At 35.4% G+C, this 25,917-nt stretch overlaps 1 protein-coding gene across 1 annotated transcript in view; it reads left to right on the top strand.

The window, feature by feature from the left end:
- Positions 1-24,764, top strand: part of LOC149574925 (NAD(P)-binding Rossmann-fold superfamily protein) — a 230,827-nt gene extending 206,063 nt beyond the window's left edge. Inside the window, exons 10-11 of the mRNA XM_089814774.1 lie at positions 6,157-6,214; positions 24,452-24,764. Coding sequence (XP_089670900.1) covers positions 6,157-6,214; positions 24,452-24,562 — 169 coding nt within the window. The 3' untranslated portion in view covers positions 24,563-24,764. The remainder of the gene's footprint in view (positions 1-6,156; positions 6,215-24,451) is intronic.
- The last annotated feature ends 1,153 nt before the right edge of the window (positions 24,765-25,917 follow it).

The raw sequence follows: 25,917 nt of genomic DNA, 5'->3' as shown, positions 1-25,917 counted from the left end.
GTGGTGCTCCAAGCTGTGAAAATCCTCTAACAAATCTCTTGTAATAACTGCATAGACCAAAGAAACTCCGTAAATCTGAAAGATTTCGTGGAGGTGACCAATCCAAAATGGCTCTAATCTTCTCCTGATGTACCTAGACACCTTTAGCATTGATCATATGATCCAAATATAAAATCTCTGTCATACCAAATTCACATTTAGAGGCCTTGCATAAAGAGACTATGTTTCCATTATACCCAAAATTTCATCAATATGTCACAGATGATCCTCCCAAGTCTTGTTGTGTATCAGTATATCATCAAAAAAAACTAACAAAAACTTCCTTGGTTGATTATTAAAAATATGATTCATACAAGATTGAAATGTTGCTGGAGAATTTGTTAATCCAAATGGCATGACTAAAAACTCATGACTATAGTGGGAACGAAAAGCAGTCTTATGAATATCCTCTTCTCGTACTTTAATTTGATGGTATCCAGATCTTAAATCAATTTAAGAAAAATATACAGCACCATGTAATTCATTTAACAGTTCATCAATGTGGGGAATCGGATACCTATTTTTAACGGTCTTTTTATTGAGGGCATGGTAATCTATACACGTGCGAAGAATCTCATCTTTCTTTTTGACTAGTACCACTAAAGAGGCAAATGGACTTGAACTGGGCCTGATATGTCCCATATCTAGTAACTCATTAATGGCCTTCTCTATTTCATTTTTGAATGCCTTAGGATGTCTGTAAGGAGTAGTAATGACTGGCTTTGATGTTCAAATCCTCTATGTGGAGGAACTCCTGGAGGTATATCACTGAAAACCAAACTATGAGAATCTAAAATCTGCAATAAATCATTTTGACAGTGTTTAGACTCATAACCTGTCACCTTAATAGATATAAGGCATTGTGCTGACCATGCTACATCACCATGATGGAAAATGGCTTCCATTCTGTTAGAAGATACAACCTGTGGACTTCCATTTGCCATTCCTCTGAGGATTACCTTTTTTCCATTAATTTTGAAATTAAATTCCAAACGTTTGAAACTCTGTGAATATTCATTTAAGGTTATCAACCATTGAATGCCCAACATAACGTTAGAATTAGCCAAATCAACCACATAAAAATCATCTGTTATTTTATAATTACCAAGAGTAATGTTTAATTTTGGAACCTTATGCGTGCTTACTAAAGTAGTACTACTTGGTACTTGGACACCAAAACCATGTTTCACTGTATGTAAGCCACATTTCTTAACAAGAGCTGTATCAATGAAAATATGAGTAGCGGCACTGTCTATCATAACAATGACTCATCCTCCTTGTAAAACCCATCTTACTCTGAAAATATTAAAATGCGGAGTTCCTATCATTGTTGCTATTTCACCTTTTCCTGGTAGATCTTCTTGAACATGTTCTATAATTTTAAGGTCGTGTTCCTGATTTGGATCTATGTTTTCCTCATCTTCATTATCTGATACTACTTCAATGTAATGAATTTTTCCTTTTCCCAAACATCTATGACATGGTGTCCAAGATTCTTTACAACTGAAACACAATTTTTTTCTTCTAAGTTCATCCCGTTCTTCTTTTTCTAATTTGTTTCTAGGTGTTGTGTTGTTTGAAGAAGGGTTTCTATAAAAATCTGCCTTAAAAGATGACCCTTTGTTATAAATCCTTCCTTTAGAAGGGGGTTCCAATTCTCTAGCCCTTTTTATGGCTGATAGCAAGGAAAGCGGATTTAAAGACTTAACCCACCCTTTGATAATATCAGACAATCCATCTATGAATATCATTTTTTTCTGTCTCTTAGAGATTTCTGTTACTAATACTGCTAATTTTTCAAATTCTGAAATATATTGTTCCACTATACCTATTTGTCTAAGCAGAGTCAGATCTTTGAGATGAGTCCAAGATCCTTAGAATCAAACCTATCAATAAGCCTTTCTATGAAAACAGCATAGGTGTTAATCTGATTATGGCCTAACGTAAACTATCCATGATGCCACCATTCATGGGCAATTCCCTCTAAGTGTAATGTTGCATATTTGATGGCTTCATCCTCCATCATTGGGTTTAATTGTAAATATGTGTCAAGTTTTTGTACCCAAGCTCTCGAAGTGGGTTTACCTGACCCATCAAAATAAGGTAGGGACATTTTACCAATCTTCTTTTGTAATTCATTATTATACCCCCTGTGCCCTTATTCTTATGTTTCATTCTGATATCCAAATATTCTCTAAAAGTCATTGGTGCTCTAAATTCATCACCTGCTTGTACCCAATCCTGATAGACCTCTTCATGGAGTTCTCTAATGGTAGGTTCTCTTTCAGGTTGTGGATTTATAGGAGTAAAGGTTGGCATGAAGGGTCTTGCTGAAGTTGAACTCTTAGGTTGTCCATTTACTGATTGATTCTCCTATTCATCCATTTCCCTCACATTATTCTGATTTTGATTCCTATTATTGTTCGTAAATTGTGCCATCAAATTTGCCATACAATTTACATTATTTTGCCTATCTTGTTGACTCCTAAGTAGTGCAGTTATGAGATCCCTAGTGTCATCTGTATCTCCCATATTGTTTTCAAAAATTATTTCCTCGTCTGATTCAGTATGACTATCTTCAATGTCAACTTGTGTAGAGGAACTTGTAGATTCTAGCAATCTACTTTGTCCGACTCTGGTATTACGGAAATTATAATTTCTTTTTAGCATAAGTCTGTTTCTACCCACAGGCTGGGAAGATTGAAGGCTCTGATACCACTGTAAAATCCCGGCTTTAAGAGTCTACTTCTGAATATAGATCTCAGATTTAACAAATAAAGATTGTTTGAATGCAAATTCTTCAATTTTCATTTCAGTATCATACCGTTTATCATAATTGGAATTTACACTACAAGTATGTCATATTGCACATCAATCTCTAATTATTTAATCACAGAAGGATCTTTCCAGAAGTTTTAAAGTGAATAAGTTTAGAACAACGTCAGATATACATAACAGAATCTGAAGCTTTGCCTCTTATTCTAATGATATTTCTACAATGGCAAATAGGAAAGATAATTTTCTAATATTTCATAATCAATCACTATTGAATGGGTATAATTCCACAATGAAATTGCACCTGTGATGGCAGAATATAGAATCTCCTTGCTGAGAGGAAACCGCTAAAACTGGATTACCAAGACTTAATGTCTTCCACAAGAAGGGCCACCAGAAATGGATTACTAGAATGTCGTATACTTTTGAGATAACTGCCACCAAACGAAACAATTAATTCTTGACTTTGCAGGGCCAAATGGGACTGAAACGATGGCCTATCCTTCACCTGACTTTGAAATGTTAATAATAAATAGCCAGTATGATTGATTGCAGTATCATGTTGCTGAGATTCTGTCTCTTATCAATTTCGTCCTATTCCAACCATCCGTAGGACTCTCCACATGCGATTATCAACCAAGGGCATGCTCCATCTCCAAGTTCAGTTGTCTCTGTCTGCAAATAATCTCCAACCTTGGTCTCGTCCTACAACGGACTCTTCAACTGTTAATTCTTCTTCCACTAAGCCAGAATGTTTCTGACCAAAGGAATCGTTCTTATTGCTTACATTGCAATCTACAATTTATCTTCAAACATTCTTCCGCCTCTTTCTCAGCCGGAAGCCACTATCTAATTTGGAGAAGTCGGATGATGTACCCATAAAACTTCCCAAACTGTTAATGTTTATTATAAGCTAATTCTTATTTCATTAATTAATTTATATTAGTTCAAAGTTTAAAACTAATATAATTTAATTAATATATTAATATGCCTATATTAAAGTTTTATTCAAAAGATCTTGGAGGGACATTACAAATGCTAAAACAAACTTTGATAAAATGCACTGACCATTGATAATTGAGCCCAATTCCTGCAGGCTAGCATGAAACCGCTTTGATACCACTATAAAGACCCTTAATTGCCTTTGCCTGAATTTCTGATAGAAATAAAGAATATTTGTTTATGTATTTTGGTGTTTTCAGATTTTTTTGAATATTGCTAATATATGATTTTATTTTTTTTCTGGAATATTTGGAAATAAGGAACTGGAACGCGAAGAGATACTGATAATGATAATTCAACTACTAATTTCAGATTTAATGAAATTGAATAAGAACAAACTATCACTGAATATACTTTGAAAACAAGAAACTGGTAAAGAACCTGGTATAATCTTCACTGTGTATATTATCCAAATGGAATCTGTATTTTTGATTGGCGTCAGCCTGATTAGAAATCTCCCAAATACTGGGCTTAATTAAGATAACCAATCGTCAACTGCCAACTCAATTTACAGAGCTGATTTTCCTAACGTAGGCACAATGTATAAACCACAGAGCTACAAATGTAATTGCAGATGACTGGTGATATTTCCTCCTCTCCAGTATAAAAATCCACAGCCTTCAATTCCCTTCCTTAGGCTCTGCTATAGGTAGTGCAGACCCTGAACTTAATCACAATGGCCCTGGGAGTGATCACAAGCGAAGAATGTTGCAATGCGGCTCTAAAAAACACAACCACGGTGCCTTATTTTGGTCGCAGGCCCTAGAATGTGAAACAACGGATTTGTAGGGAAATTGCAGGTGTAAAATTATGTGATATCCGCCCTCAAACAGAACTTGCAGGCACCCTTTATGAAACACAATTAATATAGAAGCTAAATCGCTGCTTGATGAATGAATTCCTGCAATATCAAACCCCAAATCAATCCTTGCAGATCTCAGAATTGGCATCAACTTTTTCACCCTCTCAGTCAATAAACTCCAGCAGTAAATTCTCCTTAGACACTGTAAGGCAGTAGGAGGAATTCGAGAAAATTGTATACTAAAGCACAATTTGCAATTACAATCTCAAATCAACTCACAAATCTCAGATACCCTCAGCCAGATATCATAAAGCAAATAATAATTTCAAAGACGATTTTCTCTCCAAATGAAAGCTACATTTATAATGCCTTGTGCAACCTATTTCACTTAAACTTTACTTCATAATATAAAACACATTATTAATTATTAGTGCATTTAATATAAATAAAATCTCATTATAAATGCAATAAATATGACTTCCCAAAATAATCTCATCCTGCCCAAGACTGAAACAATAGGAAACCAACACTGCCAACACTGCCCTGCCAAAAATAGAAACTGGCTGAAAGTGACTTACTAAAAATAGTAAGTCTAAAATTAGCAAATCCACAACAAAGACCCCCAAAACCATTTGTCAACTCAAGAGGGTCGCAATGATGAGTTGACAAACCTCGAGACTCCAGGAACCTGCTAAATTGGGGACATTACATTTGCATCGTGTCTCCATATGCATTAATGTATATATTTTTTGTATGCTCCATGTCTCCATATATCCTAGTACATGTTTCTCACTTGCACATGTTGGATCTCTTAAGTGGTGGTTCCATACACAAGTAAGAGAAGACACTCGAGTTGCCAAACTATGGATCAATATCAAGACTGCTTTGCAAATGCCTCTCACATCAATTGCTCGAGGACAAGCAATTTTAGCGAGGGCGGACTGTAATGTCCCCATTTCATATGGTTTTAATGTGGTAACATATATCTCTGTACGTGACATATTTCCGTCTTCTAGATGGTCATTAAAATTCTCATTTGCAACTCTTTAAATCTTCACTATTAGATTGTTGTTATCCCAACTGCTCTATTCTGGTTGTACTTTAGTAATACATATTTCAGCATATGACATGCTGAAATCTCATGATTTTATTGCCTTGTTGCAAGAATAAAATGAGCAGATCCGTAGGCCAGTTCACACAGTGATTAGTTGTGGATTGTGCTCTTTATTAATGTTTTGCCACTCGGCATTTCTATTCATACCACAATTCAGGGACTTGTATATGAAAGACCTAAACTAAATAGTAAAAGGCTATTCAATCTTTGCATTTGAAGTTGAATTTATAATCATTTGTTGCAGATACATGATGGAAGCATTGTTGTTGATCTTGTAATATCTTGAAGAAACTTGTGCCTAGATGATTAGTGCTGTCAAAATTAAATAGTCTAGAATGCCTTTAGCCCTTTTATTTTGGTTGTTTCTCATGTTTATACCATGATTGGCTTTGTAGATTTGATATGCACCTGATTATTTGTATAGGTGGGATCGTTCAAAACCTGCATCGGTGACAAATTTAATACTGTTGAAGTTCAATGAGGTAAACCAACATATTCTATTTGGTTTTCTGAAATTAATCAACTATCTTTTTTATTATATTATATTGATTGTTTTTCAATTTTATTTCAAAGAGGTAACATGAATGCAGTTAACTCACATAGATTACTGAACAAAGGAAAATTTAGTTGGGAATGGTTATATTTTTCCTAGTCAAGATCACAATCATATTTTATTACAAAACTTTTCTTAGAGACCAGCATTTAAAATTTCGAAAACCTTAAATCTAGTGTTGGGACCACACTCCTTTGAAAAGAAGGCTTGAAAAGTGATCCAGGGCCCAAGGAAAAACCTGGTAGACAGCCTTAAACAGATTTATGTAGGTTACATGTGGAAATGATTTCTGACTGATCATGGTTAAAGACATATGAAGTACAAATCATGAAGGAAAGAAGGGTAGACAATTGGCAACAATTGTATAACTTTAATTGCAGAGTTTAACATGCTAAGTTCTGTACAATATCTGAAACATCAGGTGTATGATGTCTGTGTTTTTCTTGTTCAACTACAAAGAATGGCAATGCATGTTAACATATAGAAAAGGAAGAAGTCTTGGTTGACTGTTTCATATCCACTTCATAATTGCTTTAGAACTATTGAAGACGAGTCAGGTCTTGCAGTTTGGCTTGTGGGCGTTGAACATGATGTTAAACCTGCTGACATCTGTTAAATAAATTGGATTAAATTTGGTGTAATTTATTGACTATGATCCTCCTGGATCAGTCAATACTCCTTGAAGAGCAATTGTCCCTGTTGCATGCAGTTGCAATAAAAGATGCAGAAACAAACTGGCAGCATGCACTTCTTTATACCATTTTCACCGAGAAGATGTGACTTGATGATTTGGAAGAGAGGGATCGCTTGTTGGCATTTCCATTTGACCTTTGTGTCAATGATGTCCCAATTTTGTTGGAACGCTACAATTTTGATTGATCTCTGTTTCCTGAAGAGTCTTTGTAGTATCTTATGTATCCAAGAGGGATGAAAAGTAATGGTTCAAGAACTCTGTGTTGACGATGGATGAAACACAAGGTAAAAGGGAAGATTAAGGTTGAAAGCGTTCTCTCCTACTTGCTTGGTGCTGGTGCGGGGCCTGTACTGAACTGAACAAAGCTTATGGTAAGGTCAAATGAATCTTTCTTTCTTCACATGTAGCCAGACTGAACTTGTGCATTGTCCAATGCTTGTCATGACACTGCTTATATTTAGCATTAGCCTGCTGCAGAATGGTTTGCACTGGCTGCCTAATGTGTTCAATAATTTGAACAGCCCTGTAAAATTCCTCGAGTTGAAGGAATTATTCTATTGACGGCGAGACGGGATAAGCCATCTCAATGGGCCATAGGATGTAACAAACGGTTTTTCATATAAAAAACAAAGACGGTTTATAAAGAGATTTTCCAAACAATCATTGAACAGATAACTGAATTCCTTATCATATGACATTAACTGTTTTAACCATCAACGATTAACTGAAATAACCATGTTCAACTGAGATAATTATATCAATCATCAACTGAAAATAATTGTATTTAACAACAACTATAATAACAATTAGCTATCTTTTTCTACATACAAGTAAAGTAAATTTTTATCATGGAAAGAAGAAAAGAAACATACAAGTATTACCCGGTGGGTCTTTAGCTGGTTGTGCAAGCATTGGCTTTCGATAAGACGAGAAGCATTGACTTAGGCTTAACCTCCCAACCTCAGACCATATTTATCCCCACACAATCTATTGAATTAAAAAAGCCCTCCCTACCCCAAGATCGGACTTGGGATATCTTTAGTCCAGCCACTTGAGCATTCTGGCGTTTAAAATGTCCGCACAATTACAGACGGACATGTATGCATTCCTGGCACCACTGACATCAAGTGATCAATAGATGGCAAACATTTCTTTAAATGACCTTGGCCAAGGTTTTTGTAATGGGTTCAATGACCCGGTCACCACCACTCGACTTGACAATAGGGAAAAACAACAATAGGGACAAGCATGAGCTATTAAGTAAGATTATTTATTTTATTTTATCATATTTGATTCCACTTCCATACTTTTGCAGATTTCATTTCACCTCTTCACCTTTCCATGGCTACACAGCCGGTGAGTCCTAGAGGCTTGAAAATTCAAAGCAATCAGCTCTATCCATTGATTCTCAAAGGATTCATTGAAAAGTATAACTTATCATAAACTGTGACTTGAAAGAATATGTTCTTTAAGACTAGCAAATTCATCATTGAATTCTGATTTCCAAATGGTATATCTAAATCAGGATTTTATTGCATTTAAATAACTCTTTTCTCAAGAGGTTCTATCCGATAATATCTAGATGATTATATCTACAGTCTAGCTGTTATGGAAGTCAAAAAATAGTAGCAATTGATAAGGAAATATACAGTAATGATTGTTTACATAACCTGAGACTATTCCCGGAAAGGAAAAGAAAGTATGAGCCTAGTTGGCCGCTATGATTCAGCCCCTCCACAAATGTTCTTCAAGTGCAAAATCCGGTGTATAAATGTGTCACGTCTTTTGCAAACAAGACTATAAAATAAAGACTTGGAATGCTATGGATGGCAGTGATTTTCAAATGATAATTGCAAGATATCGGTTGATGAATGTAAGTCGGAAATATGAGTGTGAGAGAGAGAGAGAGAGAGAGAGAGAGAGAGAGAGAGAGAGACGGGCTTGAGAAAGGAAGTCAAGTGCTTGAATAGATATATCCGCCTCTCACTCTCGACTTCTATTAACGTGACTCCTTAGCTTCCGTAACATAGAGAATATCTTGGCTCTTTGAACGCCAATTAAAAATGCCAAGTGTTAAATCAGTTTTTTAAAAGAAAAAGAACGAATAAAGGTTGGAAGAAGATTTGAAGATTATAAATCAAAAAATATTATGGTTTATATCTATCTATGTATATGTAGATATATTAATGAGGTGGCATCATTTTATTATAAAGAAAATAATATTATGGTGTCACCTTATATTTATATCTATGTGGACGTACATAGGTATAACAATATGGTGAAAGATCATTCAAAATCCTGTGAGGTACATTTTATATTTTAATTAAATTATTTTATATTTTAAATTGTTTATTTAATAGCTCATGCGAGTCCTTTAGTTGTATCCTGAAGTTCAAGTCGTTAGGTCCTGCCAAGGCATTTTAAGGTCATACCTGTCAATCCTAATGACTAGAGTTGAGCTAGTAACCCATTCCATTGATCCCGTTTAGCAATGCTTCCCCCCTTCATCTTCTCCTACAATCACTTTGCAATACTTCCACGATAATAACAAGTTCCATAATAATTTCCATAAAAAAATTAAAAAGAATTTTAATTCTTAACCATAATTCTAAAATCAAGCAACTGATAAACATCACATGACAAATAATGATTAACAACCATCTTCATTAACAATTAATACAATGGATATAAATAACTACCTACTTCACATGATTATGAAAGAAAAATCCGTTCAATCTAACGACTATGAGCAAATTTAAAATTAGGTCAAAATTTGGGATGTAACATAGGACGTCAAATACTCAGAAGTCCTAGCAGACCTAAAAATAGTCATGTGGTAGAATTTTGCAAAGGTTTGTTGTAATTTTGCTGAATAAAACACAAATTTTCACATCAAGTGTGTTGGTTCTTTGTATGGTACACATTGAGAAGGCACACTATCTTATTTGCCACTTATTTTGTTTATTGCTTTGTCTATTAGGTTTAACACCCACACAGAGTTGTGGAAGCAGCCATTATTGACTATCTTGAAAGAAGAATGACTAGGTTTGGGGTCTCAACCATGGTTATCAAACTTTTACCCTAAGGGAAATAAGTTGGTTGAATCTACCAACAAGAACCTCGTCATAACCATAAAAGGGATAGGATTTGATTATTAGAGAGGTTGGCACTTGATTCTCAAGAAAGCCCTAGGTTTGATATAATAACTTCAAGGAAGGCCATAGGCACTTTTTCGCAACTTTATCTATGGAATGGAGGCATCCTTACATATATCCATTGAGGTGCCAACATTGTAACTCGTTGGATGATAGGAGTAAGAGGAGAATGTTGCAATGATGTTAATATTAATTGAGTTGTTGGACTAAAGGAAAGAGAAAATTGGCAAAGGCAATGATGTAGCGGCATTAGGAAATTTCCAAGCATTGCTCTAAAAAGAGGCAATTGGTTAGAGGTTTGAAGTGGGAAATATGCTCCTAAAATGAAATAAAGACAGCCAAATGAGGGTATGATGAGAAGTTCAATATACTTAGTAGTGGTCCATATGTTTTCTTGGCATATAAGCAGAATAACACTTTTGAGTGCCCAGCTCTCAGTGAATGTTAACTCTGTATCCCTATTAATAAGATATATCTCAAACCACATACATGAATTATTTGAGAAAATATATACCTCATGTGTATCATAACCATCTTCTTTTGGTGATTTTGTTTGTTGTGTGTTGTTTGGTTTTGTTTGGAGGTTCTGTAAATAATTTGTGTTGATCTTTGGGGGGGTATTACTTTTAATGTTATTTGATGACTAAAACATTAAGTTTTATTGAAGAGGTTTCGAGACTGTTTTTCTCTGTAAATGAGCTTCTTTTGTAGATGCAAACTTGTCTTGAGTGTTTTAACATGTCCAAGGACTATAAGATCAAATGAGATTTAATTATCAAGAGGTGTTGACATTAAATAGACACTATAATTATAGTGAGGAATTCTATATATGAGGAAGTCTAAGAACCATAGATCTAATCCAATATAAATGATCCTTGAATCTTATAGTGTGTCAAACTATTCTAGAGAAGCTTAGCGAGGACCACAATATCATGTCTATCAACTATATAATCAACTATTAAATTATTTATCAAGAAAAGTAAAGCTCGAGAAGTTTTGGTGGCACAAAAAGCTTGATCAATGTCAATTCATGGCTTAGATTTATCTTTTCATGCGAGATCAAATGTTAATGCCCATAAATTGATGAAAGCTTGAGTGAGATTATTGGCACATAATTTGAAGGATCGTATTTGGTGATTTGAAAGCTCAATAAGAGCACTGGCAAATTTTCCAACATTGCATGTCACCCATAGGGCTGTAGATGTAGGATGAGACCTGTTGTCTTTAGAAATGCTTGCCCTCATATTTTCTTCAATCCATTCTTCTTCTTGAATCCATTCTCAAGAAAGATGGGTTCTTGTGAACCACTACTCATGAAACATGGATTAATGAGTTTGACTAAAAAAACTGCACAGTTGAATCTTGAAAGCAATAACACAAATTGACTTATGGAAAATATCTCCTACTTACAACTTGATTGTTCTTTTCTCCTTGCCCCTCAATTTACTTGCTACCTCCTATATCTCCCATCTTTTTGTCACTCCTTTTATTGAGCCTTGGTTTGGAACCAACCATTCTAGAACTCATTTAGATCTCTCACATCGTCGTAATGGATCACGTAGTGTGACGTGAAACATGAATGGTTCAAAATCCTTTACGCAATCAAATGCAAAAGTACAAATATTAGCTATATGGATTGGTGATGAAGGCTACTCCCCTTATTATCACAACAAATACACACAACAAAATAGAGAAATAACAACAAATCACAAGAACAAGAAATTGGCTTCTCATTATCTCTAATAAAATGAATTTACAATATTCAAAAATATAACATGCAAACTCAAACATATTCTGCAAGCCACAGTCACGTATCAATTCCTAGAACTACCCAACCCTAAGATATTATTATTTATTTTTTATTACATTAGAATAGAACTACACACACAGACACATCTAAAACTTCCAAAAAGCAATAGTGCATTTGTGTACCCGATACTCGATTCGCACACCTGAATCCACAACTTAGGTCTTTTCTAATTATGGTAAGAGTTTAAGGAGTGTTCAAATTTTGGTTTAATTTTTGTCTAATGCTTTCATATGGCATTGTTTAATCTCTCCTTTTTCACACTTCTTGAAAATCCATATATATATATATATATATATATATATAGTAATCTATCTAATCATATATGTATACATGTGTGTGTGTGTGTGTGTATACATATACACATATATATATGTGTGTATATATACATACATATATGATTAGATAGATTACTATTTTACTTGAAGCACCTCTTTTTTAATATATAAATGTGCCAATGAAAAATTTAGCATTTTGCAAGGTGCTTAATCTTGGTCTCTTGAAATAGTAATAGGGCTGAATGGAGAAAAGGATAGAGATAAGGTCTATGAAGGACCATGCTAAATTAATAAGATGTAGGGATTATTTAAATAAAACCATCTCCTTCATTCAGTTTTCAAGTTTAAGCTAATGATCCACCACATCTTGAAAGAGATTAGTGACTCAAGTAGTAATGCAGTTATAGAGTAAAGATATTTTTATCTAGGCAAATGATGATTAAATATTATTTTTAACTATTTATGCTAATTTTGAGACTTCCAATTTAATAGTGAGAAGCCCAAGTTTATAATTAATTTATACAGTAAAAATAAATTGCACACTCCAAGAATGTATTGAAAACGATACTAAAAAAACAAGAGCAAAAACTTATATAGACTAATGTATGGCCTCAAATGAGCATTGATTTTGGCATGCTTGGAAAGGCTTTATCTTCCAATATATATTGAAGAAAGGTGGAAAATTCATCCAATTACTAATTGGTAAATGTTAAAAACATTATCTTCACGTTCAACACATAAAATACATTACTAATTTATAATTGTGGGACTTATTTAGGAGCATAATTATTTAGGAATAATTTTATATCTATAACTGTAAAGTTTAATGCAAATTTCTATGACAGTGTTGATAAATGTATGGTTTTTATTTCAAGTTCAATCTCTGCTAATGAAGGACTTGATATGCTCCACAATATGTATAATGATAATGCAAAAATATGATAAAAGTTTCTTCAAACTTGATATCTATATTACCTCTTATTTGCCTGCATTAATTGATTTTGATGCTTGCAATATCAGGCGATAACAACATATATACAAGGGTGGTTGGGTATATGGGTGAATGGGCATGTCTCCAAATGGAGACATGCCATTCACCGATATACCCGATTGATGGTTTGATCACACCTGATGTTTAGTTATAACAAAACTAATTGCTTGAAAGACTTAACAAAGCCCGATGCAAATTGATAATGATCATAGTAGAATGTGATCCAATCTCAGATATAAACAAAATATATATGCACAGTCGGTTCTATATACTACATCATGAATAATGCAAATTATATTCGTGCATATATACATATCAATATTCAAATCATATATATATGATCAGAGATATTGTCTTAACCGAAGCTACGTGTTTTAACACTCCCTCTTAGCTAGGGAAGACAACGTGCATAAGAATTCTTCTCGTTATAAGAAGTAATATCCTCTAGATATTTTAAGAAAATCAAGTCTCATTATATTCCTTCAATTTTGTGTGTACACAGAGATCAAGTCTCATGATATCCACCATAAAGGATCGTGGCATATCCATAGATATTAAGTCACATAATATTGACCATGAGTTTAAACATATTGATCTTCAATATATATCAAGTCACATGATATCCATCAACATGCTCTTTTAACTATTATGATTTTCGAGAATATCAAGTCACATGATATTCATCATAATAATAATCTAATAGTTCAAAGTCGTCACCTTATATTATTAGAGTCAACATTTCAATATAAAAGATTGTCTCCTTTTAATACTGAACATAGGGTATGCCCATGAGTCATAGAGTCACTCATATGACAAAAGTGTTTACACTTTAAACATCTTTATTAAATAAAACAAATTTACAAAGTTTGAGACTCAATCTCATTAACTTAGATTTCAACCAAGCCAATTTTCTTTATGAAATGATCAACCTTCACTTTAAGCAGTGCCTTGGTAAAAATGTCAACTTTTTGATCACCTGTAATGGTATATTCCAATTGAATAGCTCTTCTTTCCACCATGTCGCTTGCATAGCGGTATGGAATTTCTATATGCTTGGATCTATCATGAAATATTGGATTCACAGATAACTTGATACAACTTTGGTTATCATAGTGAATAGTGGTAGGTTTCATAGGCTCACCAAATAAGTTAGAAAGCAACTTCCAAAGCCACATTGCTTCTCTAGCTCCCATTGTTGTTGCAATATACTCTACCTTAGCAGAACTTTGAGCAATTGAAGCTTGCTTTCTACAAATCCAAGAAATCATATCTAATCCTAAATTGAAACAACATCTTGATGTGTTTTTTCGGTCTTTCACACTTCAAGGCCAATCAAAATCTGTATATCAATGTAACTCCAAACTGGTATCCTCATATTTAAGTTCATACCCAATAGTACCTTGGAGATACCTTAATATAGCTTCAAAGCAACAAGATGAATCTCACGAGGTTCACACATGAATTGACTCGATGCATTCATAGCATAGCAAATGTCAAGTTGAGTATTTAGAAGATATATCAAGGACCCAATTTATCTATCTGTATAAAGTAGGAGCAACTAGATTAGATTCAACGCTTGCTTCTTTTAGCTTGTGTAAGTTGGTTTCCATAGGTGCAAACATAGGTCAACAGTCCCACATTCCAAATCTTTTTAAAATATCAACAATATACTTCTTTTGATGTAGAAAGATATTCCCAAACTTATGACGTATTTCCAATCCAAGAAAGTAATGAAGAATTCCTAAGTCCATCATTTCAAATTTAGAAGCTAAATCTTTCTTACACTGCTTAATGAAAAACATAAGAATTAGAATTAGCATATCACCTTTAGTCACCTTGAAGTAAAGATTTGGATCAGCCACATTCTTGGTGAATCCAAGACTTAAAAGGTGATTGTCAATCCTTTCATACCAGGCTCGAGGAGCCTGTTTGAGTCCATATAGAGCCCTCTTCAATTTACATGCATAAGAGGCGGTATCATGTGTCACAGACCCTTTTGGTTGTTCCAAGTATACTTATTCCTTGATTTTTCCATTAAGAAAAGCAATTTTTACTTTCATTTGATGGATTTTCCAACCTTTGGTTGCTGTGATGGCTATTACAGCTCTAACAGAGGTGTACCTGGCAGCTGGTGCAAAAGTTTCTTCAAAGTTGATTCCTTCCTTTTGAGAAAAACCTCTAGCCACAAAACAAGCTTTATGTTTTTCAATGCTACCATTTGCAGCATACTTAACTTTGAAGGCAAAAAAATTTCCCTTAGGCCTAGGAACTATGTCCCAAACATCATTTTTTAGTATATATTGATATTCTTCCACCATTGCATCTCTCCAATCTTGATGTTTAAGTGCTTCAGAAGTACTTGAAGGTTCAGGGTTTGGACTCTCACACATGAAAGCATTGTATGTCAATTTTCTAGGCCTCTTACTTTCTCGGAAAGTCCCTAAAGGTGCTGCAAATCCATCTCCTTCCTGTATAATTTTCCTTGTCCAAAGTGGCCTTTTAGAATGATTAAGACTCTCTTCTCGAGTCTCGGGAAAAATCTCAGTTCAATTTGAAGTCTCTTTAGGGTACTCTTGCTGAATCTCAGGTGCAAGAGCCTCTTCTTGGGATACATCAAATGTATCTAGTTCATCAAAAGTTTGGGCTCTTCTAAAAGCAATGTCTTTCTCAAAAGTGGCATCTCTACTTAGTTCTTTTTGTTTCTGTCCAAGTATGTAGACTTTGTATCCTTATATTGTTTCACTAAAACCAATAAGGATACCTTTTTGTCCAAAAGGTTCTAACTTTGTCCTCTTCTCCTTACGTACATGAACGTGCACAGGACATCGAGATATCCTTAAGTGACTAATGTCAGGCTTCTTTCCAAGAAATGCTTCTTCAGGGGTCTTATTGTCTAAATATGAGTGAGGACATCTATTCTAAATACAAATTGTTGTGTTAGATGCTTCAGCCCAGAAAGACATACCTGGACAGAAACAAAAAGAACTAAGCAGCGATGCTACTTTTGAGGAAGACATTGCTTTTAGAAGAGCCAAAACTTTTGATGAACTAGATACATTTGATGTATCCCAAGAAGAGGCTCTTGCACCTAAGATTCAGTGGGAGTACCCTAAAGAGACTTCAAATTGAACTGAGATTTTTCCCAAGACTGAAGAAGAGAGTCTTGATCATTCTAAAGGCCACATTGGGCAAGGAAAATTATACAGGAAGGAGATGGATTTGCAACACCTTCAGGGACTTTCCGAGAAAGTAGTCTTCTTTACCTTCCATGAATGCAATTCTATAACTATCATCTTCAAGTGCAGATATAGATATTAAATTCAATTTAAGGCCTGGTACATTATAAATGATGCTTGATGTTTAGATCGATTGGGACAATTTATCGCATAATGTCCATATAGATCACACCTAAAACATTGAATTTTGGACAAGTCTTTCTTTTGTTTAGATTGTCCTTTTCCATGAAAGTTTCTTTTCCTTTTGTTGTTCTTCTTCTTTCCCTTCTTATGAGAGTTTGTGTTAAGAACTTAAACGTCTTCATCTAAAGTTTTGTGTTTTCCCTTAACCATTAATCTTGATTCTTCTTGAAAACAATCCGATCTTAAACGGTCTAGTTTTGGGATTTTAGACCTAGCACTTATTCCTTGTACAAAAAAATCCCAAGAGTTTGGAAGTCCTCCTAATGCTATTAAGGATAATCCCTGATTGTCAATCTCATAACCAAATGCAAATAATTGATCTCTCAAATCTATGATTCTAATGAAGAAGGCATTTATGGTTTCTCCTTTATTCATGCTAACATTATTCATTTTCCTTTTAAGAGCAAGTTTTCTGTCAGTATTATTGATTATGAATGTGTTTTCAAGAGCTCGAAATGTATGATATGTTGTATGTTTCACCACAATAGGTACTATGTGTTGTCGAACAACATCCACAATTATCTTCATGGCTTTTTCATTATTCTCGATCCATACTGATTTCTTAGGATCGTTTTTAGGTTCCTCTTTATCCTTTCTTACAAAAGATTCCAATTTGTTTTCTTTCAATAACATCATTATATGAAGTTTCTAAGATTCAAAGTTATCAACACTTGGAAGATGATGTTTGAATCTCGATACATTTGTCATCTTTGTAGAGAGTATGGATTGTAAATTTAAAGTGAAATCTGATCCTTATAAACTTAATGTGATCTCTTCTTAGGGTCGCTTTGATACCATGTAAAGTTTAATGCAGATTCCTATGAAAGTGTTGATAAATGTATGGTTTTTATTTCAGGTTCAATCTCTACTAATGAAGGACCTGATATGCTCCACGATATGTATAATGATAATGAAAAGATATGATAAAAGTTTCTTCAAACTTGATATCTATATTACCTCTAATCTGCTCACATTAATTGATTTCAATACTTGCAATATCGAGCAGTAACAACATTTATACAAGGGTGGTCGAGTATATGGGTGAATGAGCATGTCTCCAAATGGACACATGACCATTCATCGATATACCCGATTGATGGTTTGATCACACCCTATGTTTAGTTATAACAAAACTAATTGTTTCAAAGACTTAAACAAAGGCCAAAGCAAATTGATAATTATCATAATGGAATCTGATCATTACTGAGATCAATCTCAGATATAAACAAAATATATATGCACAGTCGGTTCCATATATAATGATCATCATGAGTAATGTAGATTTTATTTGTGCATATATATATTGTGTGTGCATGTGTGTGTGTGCATGTGCGCGTGCGTGTGATCAGAGATATTGTCTTAACCGAAGCTACATGTTTTAACAACAACACCATGTGTGTGTGTTTGTGATGCAAGAGCATCCAGTGGTGTAAGGGCAATCGTGTATCACCAAAAAATATGCTTAGTGTTAGTTTTTGTTTAAAGTATTTGCATTTATGGATACCCATTTGGGTCAAATAAAGATTCCAACTCTAATAGTTCCACTATTGGTTTTTTGGGTTAGAGTTTTTGAGCACCTTGGGATACGTGCCAATGTAGAAAATGGGTTATTTTGTAATTGAGCCATAATTATGATGAGTTAAAGGGTGTAAGTTGGACAGATGATTATATTTGTAATTTAAAACACTCCAAAAAAAGAATCAGGTCGAAAGGCTTTAAGGTTTGAAAGTTATAGCAATTTTAAGTTGCCTGGAGACCTCCTAAGAGCGCTTCAAAGTCAGATTCGAGGCACTAAACGACCTCATATGGGCTAAAAAAATGGGGGACAAGAAAAGCTGGTCCATAGGGCTATAGAGCGCTTTGAGAGCTTTCCAGAAATGTAAATGGTTCATCAGTCGGAGTCCTGGATCAAAAGTTATGCCTTCTGGAAGTTGCACTACCATTTCTAGATTCTCCTAATTTTACACCGGCTTCTAACGTGATTTCTAGAACCTTCTGTTTTGGTGGTGGATGTCAAATGGCATATTCTAGAATGTATTCCTAACCCTAAACCTAATTGGGGTTTATTTAAGAACATTTCTAGCATTGTAAAGGCAGTTCTTGGTGGAGTTTGAGAGAAGGTACTGTGAGAAGGAGTTTTCTCTAGGATCTAGACATTCTAAGCCCATAGGGCATATCTTTGGGTTTGTTTATATGTACTGAATGTAGTAGCAGATTTTACAGATAATAATATTCGCCTTTTTCCTGTTGCATTCATTTTGGTTGTGGTTTGTGCCCTCATCAAGTGGTATTAGAGCAAGGTTTCTTGAGTGCGTAGATAGAGCGCCAATTGTGAGCCAATTTGCACCAAGATTGTGTGGTTGTGGGTTTGAGACAAGAAGATGGCTCCACGAAGGGAGTGTGGTGGAAGGGTCGTAGTTGTGGGTTTGAGACAAGAAGATGCCTCCATGAAGGGAGCATGGTGGAAGGGTCGGAGTTGTTACTCCTCAAGTTAGAGCCCTCTGGAGACAAGTCCAAGCATTGCAAGAGGAGATCTGTAGATGGATGAACGTTGTCGTAGGCGATGAAAGTGAGGAAGAAAATGAAGAAGGAAATATTGGGCCAGAAGGGGAAGGAGAGTGAGAAGTCCTAAACCAAGCAAAGGAAGGGCTTTTTAGGGCCATTGCTAAGCTTGGAAAAAAACCTAAAATTGACGTGGGTATGTTTTCAAGTTGTCTAAACTCGGATGAGTTGATCAACTGGATCAATGAACTAGAGGAATATTTTGAGCATGAGGATATCGGAGACCTAGATAGGGTTAAGTTTGTGAAGGCCAAAATGAAAAGCCATGCCAAAATTTGGTGGCAAAAGATTTAGTTCGAAAGAAATAGAAGAGGAAAGGAGAAATCACAAGATGGGATCGCATGGTGGGCAAATTAAAGAAGAAGTTCATTCCTGTTGATTACGAGCTTGATTTGTTCAAGAAAATGCAAGTGCTAAAGAAAGCAGGAAAATCTGTCCAGGAATATGCAAAGGAATTTTACCAAGTTCTTATCAAGGCAGGGCATGTAGAAGCAAACAAGGAGAAGGTTGAACATTACCTTAGTGGGTTAAGACCTAGCATTCAGGAGGAGTTAGGTATGGTTAGAATTAATAGCATTGAAGGGGCATACCAGTTTGCCCTGCGAGTTGAGGAGAAGCTAAACAAAAGGTTTGATGGAAGGCAAAGAGGGCGCAGTCAAGGAGGAAGGGGTGGTGGCATGTCATTTGGAGGCCAAAATGAGAACCAGAGGAAAAATGAAGATGTGGGTACTAGAGGAACGAGGGTTTCAACCGCTCCCGTGACCAAAAATTTGGAGATCAGAGAGGAAGAGGTAGAGGATGCGGACAAGGTTCAAGAAAAGGAGGCTTCTGTGGTATTTGTTTTCATTGCAATGAAGAAGGTCATCGTGCCTTTGAATGCCCTCAACACCAAGGAAGGACAGATAGGAGAGCTGATGGTCAAGCAAGGGTTGCTCATGTGGATGAGGATGCACAATCATCACATTCAGAGGATGCAGAAAGAGGAGAGGTTCTAGCAAATGAAAGGGTCTTACTAAGTGGTGAGACTGAACCTGGACAAAGGAGGAGTTTGTTTCGTACCAGGTGCAAGTGCGAGGGTAAATGTTGTGATGTGATTGTTGATGGTGGAAGCATTGACAACTTGGTGTCAGAAGAGATGGTCTCAAAGCTAAAGCTCAAGAGGGAGAAACACCCCCAACCCTATTAGAGTGCTTGGGTGAAGGATGATCATAAGGTCCTGGTTAGTGAACAATGTCTGGTGAAGTTCAAGATTGGGAGTTACCATGATGAGGTTCTCTGTGACATCATTCCAATGGATGTCTGCCATTTATTGTTGGGAAGGTTGTGGCAGTTTGATAGGCATGTTGTACATGATGCCATGCAAATACATACTCTCAAACAAAGGATGGAGTTTGCCACAAACTGAAGCCCTTGATAAAGGAAGGTGAAAAGGTATGCAATAGTGCTAGGGTATGTCTTGTTGATGGAAGAAAATTTTCGAATGGCATGAAACATCAATGTATGTGTTATGCTTTGATTCCTAGAAAAGATAAGGAAGGTAGTAGTGAAATTCCACTTGAAGTTTCAGACCTATTAAGTGAGAATGGAGATGTCATCTCTGATAATGTTGCAAAAGGGTTGCCACCAGTAAGGCAAATCAGTCTTCAAATAGATTTAATCCCTAGAGCTAGTTTGCCTAACAAGGTTGCTCATAGGATGACTCATACTAAAACTGAGGAGCTAAACAGACAAGTTCAGGAGTTGTTGAGGAAAGGTTTGATTCGAAAGAGCCTGAGTCCATATGCAGTACCTACAATGCTAGCACCAAAGAAGGATGGAAAGTGGAGAATGTGTACGGACTCTTAGGCTATAAATAGAATAACCATCAAGTATCGGTTCCCTTTGCCAAGAATGGATGATCTTATGGATTGTTTGAGTGGAGCTCAATACTTCACAAAGATAGATCTCAAGAGTGGCTATCACCAGATACGGATACGAGAGGGAGATGAGTGGAAGACTACATTCAAGACCAAGGAGGGTCTATATGAGTGGTTAGTCATGCCCTTTGGACTAATCAACGTGCCAAGCACCTTCATGTGGCTTGTGAATGAGTTTTTACAAGAGGTTCATTAGAAATTTCAGCGACATATGTGCACCCCCGATTGAAACAATGAGGAGGGATAGAAAAGAGTTCAAGTGGACTACAGGAGCTGCAAGGAGTTTTGAATTGTTGAAGAAGAAGGTGACAGAGCAACCTATGTTGGCACTTCCTAATTTCAATAAAGTGTTCCAGGTGGATTGCGATGCTAGTGGCATTGCTATTGGGCCTATATTGAGCCAAGAAGGTAAGCCTATTTCCTATTTTAGAAAAACTGAATGATGCAAAGAAGAAGTATTATGTTTATGATCAGGAGTTCTATGCAATAGTTCAAGCCTTAAAGAAATGGAGGCATTATATATTGCCAAAAGAATTTCTCCTGTATACTGATCACCAAGCATTGCACTACCTAAATAGCCAAGGTAAATTGAATCAAAGAGATTTGAAATGGGTAGACTTTATGCAAAGCTATACATTTGTGTTGAAACATAGAGGTGGAAGGTCTAATAGGGTAGCAGATGCATTGAGTAGGAGACAGTTGTTGCTGATAGTAATGCAGGTTGAAGTGGTTGGGCTTGATGAACTCAAGAATATGTACCCTGAGGATCCTGATTTAGCTGAAGCATGGAAGGCTTGTAAAGAAGTTGCTACTCTAGACAAGACTAGGTGGCTAGATTATTTGATTCAGGATGGTATGTTGTTCAAGGGCAGTCAATTATGTATTCCAAGGAGTTCTATGAGGGAGAACTTGATCAAGGAGAAACACAATGGAGGAATGGCAGGACACTTTGGTCGAGAAAAGACTATTGCCATTATTATAGAACATTATTTTTGGCCTTAATTGTCACAGGATGTGAAGAAGTTTGTGCAAAGTTGTCAAGTATGTCAAGCAGCCAAAGGATTTAGTCACAATACTGAACTCTATCAACCATTGCTTGTTCCATCAAAGCCTTGGGAGGACATAAGTATGGATTTTGTTCTTGGATTGTCGAGGACACAAAGGGATAATGACTCAGTATTTGTGGTGGTTGATAGGTTCTCCAAGATGGCACATTTCATTCCATGCCACAAGACTCATGATGCAGTACATATTGAAGATTTGCTTTTCAAAAAAGTGGTGAGACTACATGGTCTCCCAAAGAGTATTGTTGCTGACACAGATACTAAATTTGTGGGGTATTTCTAGAGGACTTTGTGGAAGAAGTTGAGGATGAAATTAAAGTTCAGTTCTACACATCATCTGCAGATTGACAAACAAACAGAAGTGGTAAATAGAAGTCTGGACAATTTGTTGAGGTGTTTACTGGGAGATCAGCCCAAGGGATGGAATTTGATTCTACCACAAGCAAAATTTGCTTACAATAATTCTATAAACAGGAGTATTGGTAGATCACCATTACAAATTGTGTATGGGAGTTGTCTAAGGACTGCACCAGAGCTAAGAAAGATGGAGCAAGGGGAGAGGACAAGTGTTGAGGCAGAAGAATTTGTTGAACATGTCAAGAATCTACATGAGGAGGTACATGCACATATTACCAAGATGAACCAATAGTATAAGGCTAGGGCAGAGCAAAAGAGGAGACATAAAGAGTTCCAAGTAGGGGATCTGGTTATGGTATGCTTGAGGAAGGAATGATTTTTAGTGCGTACCTACAACAAGTTAAAGATGAAGAAATTTGGTCCCTACAAAATTTTGAAGAAACATGACTAAGGAAATGCATATGAGGTGGAGTTGCCGAATGGGATTCACATTTCTCCTATCCTCAATATTGCAAACTTAACAAAATATCATGATGATGGTGCAGATGAGGGGTTGATGCTAGAGCCATGTCCAATTCCTACTTCGGTGAAGGAAGAGATTGAAGAAATTATGGATAGTTGTGTGGGTCGGAGTACCAGAAACAAGCAGTATCAAGAATACCTGGTGAAGTGGAAAGGACGACCAATAGAAGACTCAACTTGGATATCTGCAATGGAGGTTGCCCATTCGGGTTTCCCTCTACAAACTATAAAGTGAAAGGGTCACTTTTCAATCTACCCTGGGTGTTTGATGTAGGAGCATCCAGTGGTGTAAGGGCAATCCTGTATCACCCAAAAATATGCTTAGTGTTAGTTTTTGTTTAAAGTGTTTTCATTTCTAGATACCCATTTGGGTCAAATAAAGATTCCAACTCTCATAGTTCCACTATTGGTTTTTTGGGTTAGAGTTTTTGAGCACCTTGGGATACATGCTAATGTAGAAAATGGGTTATTTTGTAATTGAGCCATAATTATGATGAGTTAGAGGGTGTAAGTTGGAGGGGTGATTATATTTGTAATTTAAAACACTCCAGAGAAAGAATCAAGTCAAAAGGCTTTAAGGTTTGAAAGTTATTACAATTTTAAGTTGCCTAGAGACCTCCTAAGAGTGCTTCAAAGTCAAATTTGGGGCACTAAACGACCTTGTACAGGCCCGAAAATGGGGGATGAATGAAGCTAGTCCATAGGGCTATAGAGCGCTTTGAGAGCTTTCCAGAAATGTAAACGGTTCGTCAAACAGTCTCGAATCAAAAGTTATGCCTCCTGGAAGTTGGACTACCATTTTTGGATTTTTCTAATTTTACACCGGCTTCTAAAGTGATTTCTAGAACCTTCTGTTTTGGCGATGGATGCCAAATGCCATATTCTAGAATGTATTCCTAACCCTAAACCTAATCGAGGTTTTATTTAAGAACATTTCTGGCATTGTAAAGGCAATTCTTGGTGGAGTTTGAGAAAAGGTACTATGAGGAGGAGTTTTCTCTAGGATCTTACCATTGTAAGCCCATAGGGCATGTCTTTGGGTCTATTTATATGTACTGAATGTAGTAGCAGATTTTACTGATAATAATATTCCCCTTTTTCCTATTGCATTCATTCTGGTTGTGGTTTGTGCCCTCATCAGTGTGTGTGTGTGTGTGTGTGTGTGTGTGTGTGTCTCTGTGTGTGATCAGAGATATTGTCTTAACCGAAGTTACATGTTTTAACAATAACACCATTTTTTTCCTAAATAATTCTATGTTATGACAATATGTATAAGGAGTGCAAAACCTAAAGCTCTTAAAAGTCGTTTAGATTTTTGCATCAGAAATCAAAATTGATATTCATGTGTAACATTTTGAAAATGTTAATATCATTTCAATTTCATTGTTTGTGTTATTACAGGCCGAAGAACATGATGAAAAAACATTGGATGAAATAAAAGTGGAGGAGCCATTTTTTTATGATATGGTTACCAATATGCTTAAACAAGCTTCAAGAGATTTTAGTCTCTGAATTGTAATATTCGATGAAAGCACTTATTTATTTTGCCTTTCACTAATATATGTTATCAATATTTGTAGGGGTTAACTGTGTTGTAGCTTAGTTACAATGTATTTGCTCTTTTTTTTATTAAATTGTATTTTTTTGGAGTGGTTAGTTGTTGAATGCTTAATAAGATATATTTTATTCATTTATAGAAATGTGTTTGTAATAATGTGCATTATATAATAATATAATATTTTTAGGCATCAAATATTGATGTAAGTTATAAATCAATTTAATATAGAGTTATAATAGGCGAGGTTAAATAAATCAATGTTGGTAAATATAAATGTATTAAAATGTATGTAAGATGGGATGGAATTAGGTTTAAATAGGTTTTTACAAATAATAAATTATTAAAATCAATGTGTGATTTTATTGAAAAAAGAAAAACAATTGGAGGAAGATTTTTGGGTTATTGACAATTTTGTTGTAACATTTTTAGTAGGTAGGAGATTGATTGCGTAATTTACTTTAAAAACTTGATATTTGATATGATACAAGGAACAAGATGTGAAACTTTCTTTCATAATATGTTTTTGTGTGTGAAAGTTAAATTTGAAGGCATCACAACAGACAACAGTGGGAACATTGGAACAAGTTGTACAACCAAGGATCATAATGAAGTTTTGAGTAAGAAAATGAATTTCTTATAATAGTCTTAAAACCTAATCTAGTTGTTGATTAGCAAATTTGATGACATCTAAATATCACATTTTTCACAAGTGGGATAAGATGGTAGATGATTTGGCCAAATTGGTAGTAGGATAGAAGGGGGTAACTTAGTAATCTTGGTAAGGGAGGTGCTTAGCCTTTTCCTTTCACGGTGTTTGCACCTTCATTCTTCCTAATAGTAGTTACAATGTGAGGCAATGAGAAGTATATGAAATTAATGTCAACAAGTTGATTTCAAGAGAAAGCTTTTGAATAGAATAGCATGCAAGATGGGAGTCTTCATTTTGAGTCTAGCAAAGTGTCAACATAACATGGCCGCTCTTGTGGGGCTTACTTGCAAGTATGGCCAAATGGCCTCCTTAGGAGGAGTGATTGATAGAAGGTTGTAAAGAATTTTCAAGTCAAGTCATGAATTTATCGCTCATATGATGAATTTATATATATGTTTATCTACAACTCAATACACTCTTTATCTACCTCCCTATCCCCATCTTTATATATATTTTATTCACAAACATAGACACTCTTTCCTCCCTCCCTATTTCTATCTCTATCTTATCTATCTGTTAACCTTTTATCTCTCTTTATTTATATCCTATTTCCTATATTTATCTTATCCTCTTATCCATATGGGAACCAAGCGACCTTAG

This window comes from Cupressus sempervirens, chromosome 2 (genome assembly GCF_028749045.1).
Source record: "Cupressus sempervirens isolate cs-2001-9-10 chromosome 2, ASM2874904v1, whole genome shotgun sequence".
NCBI lineage: Eukaryota > Viridiplantae > Streptophyta > Pinopsida > Cupressales > Cupressaceae > Cupressus > Cupressus sempervirens.
This window is presented reverse-complemented; position numbering and strand designations above follow the sequence as displayed.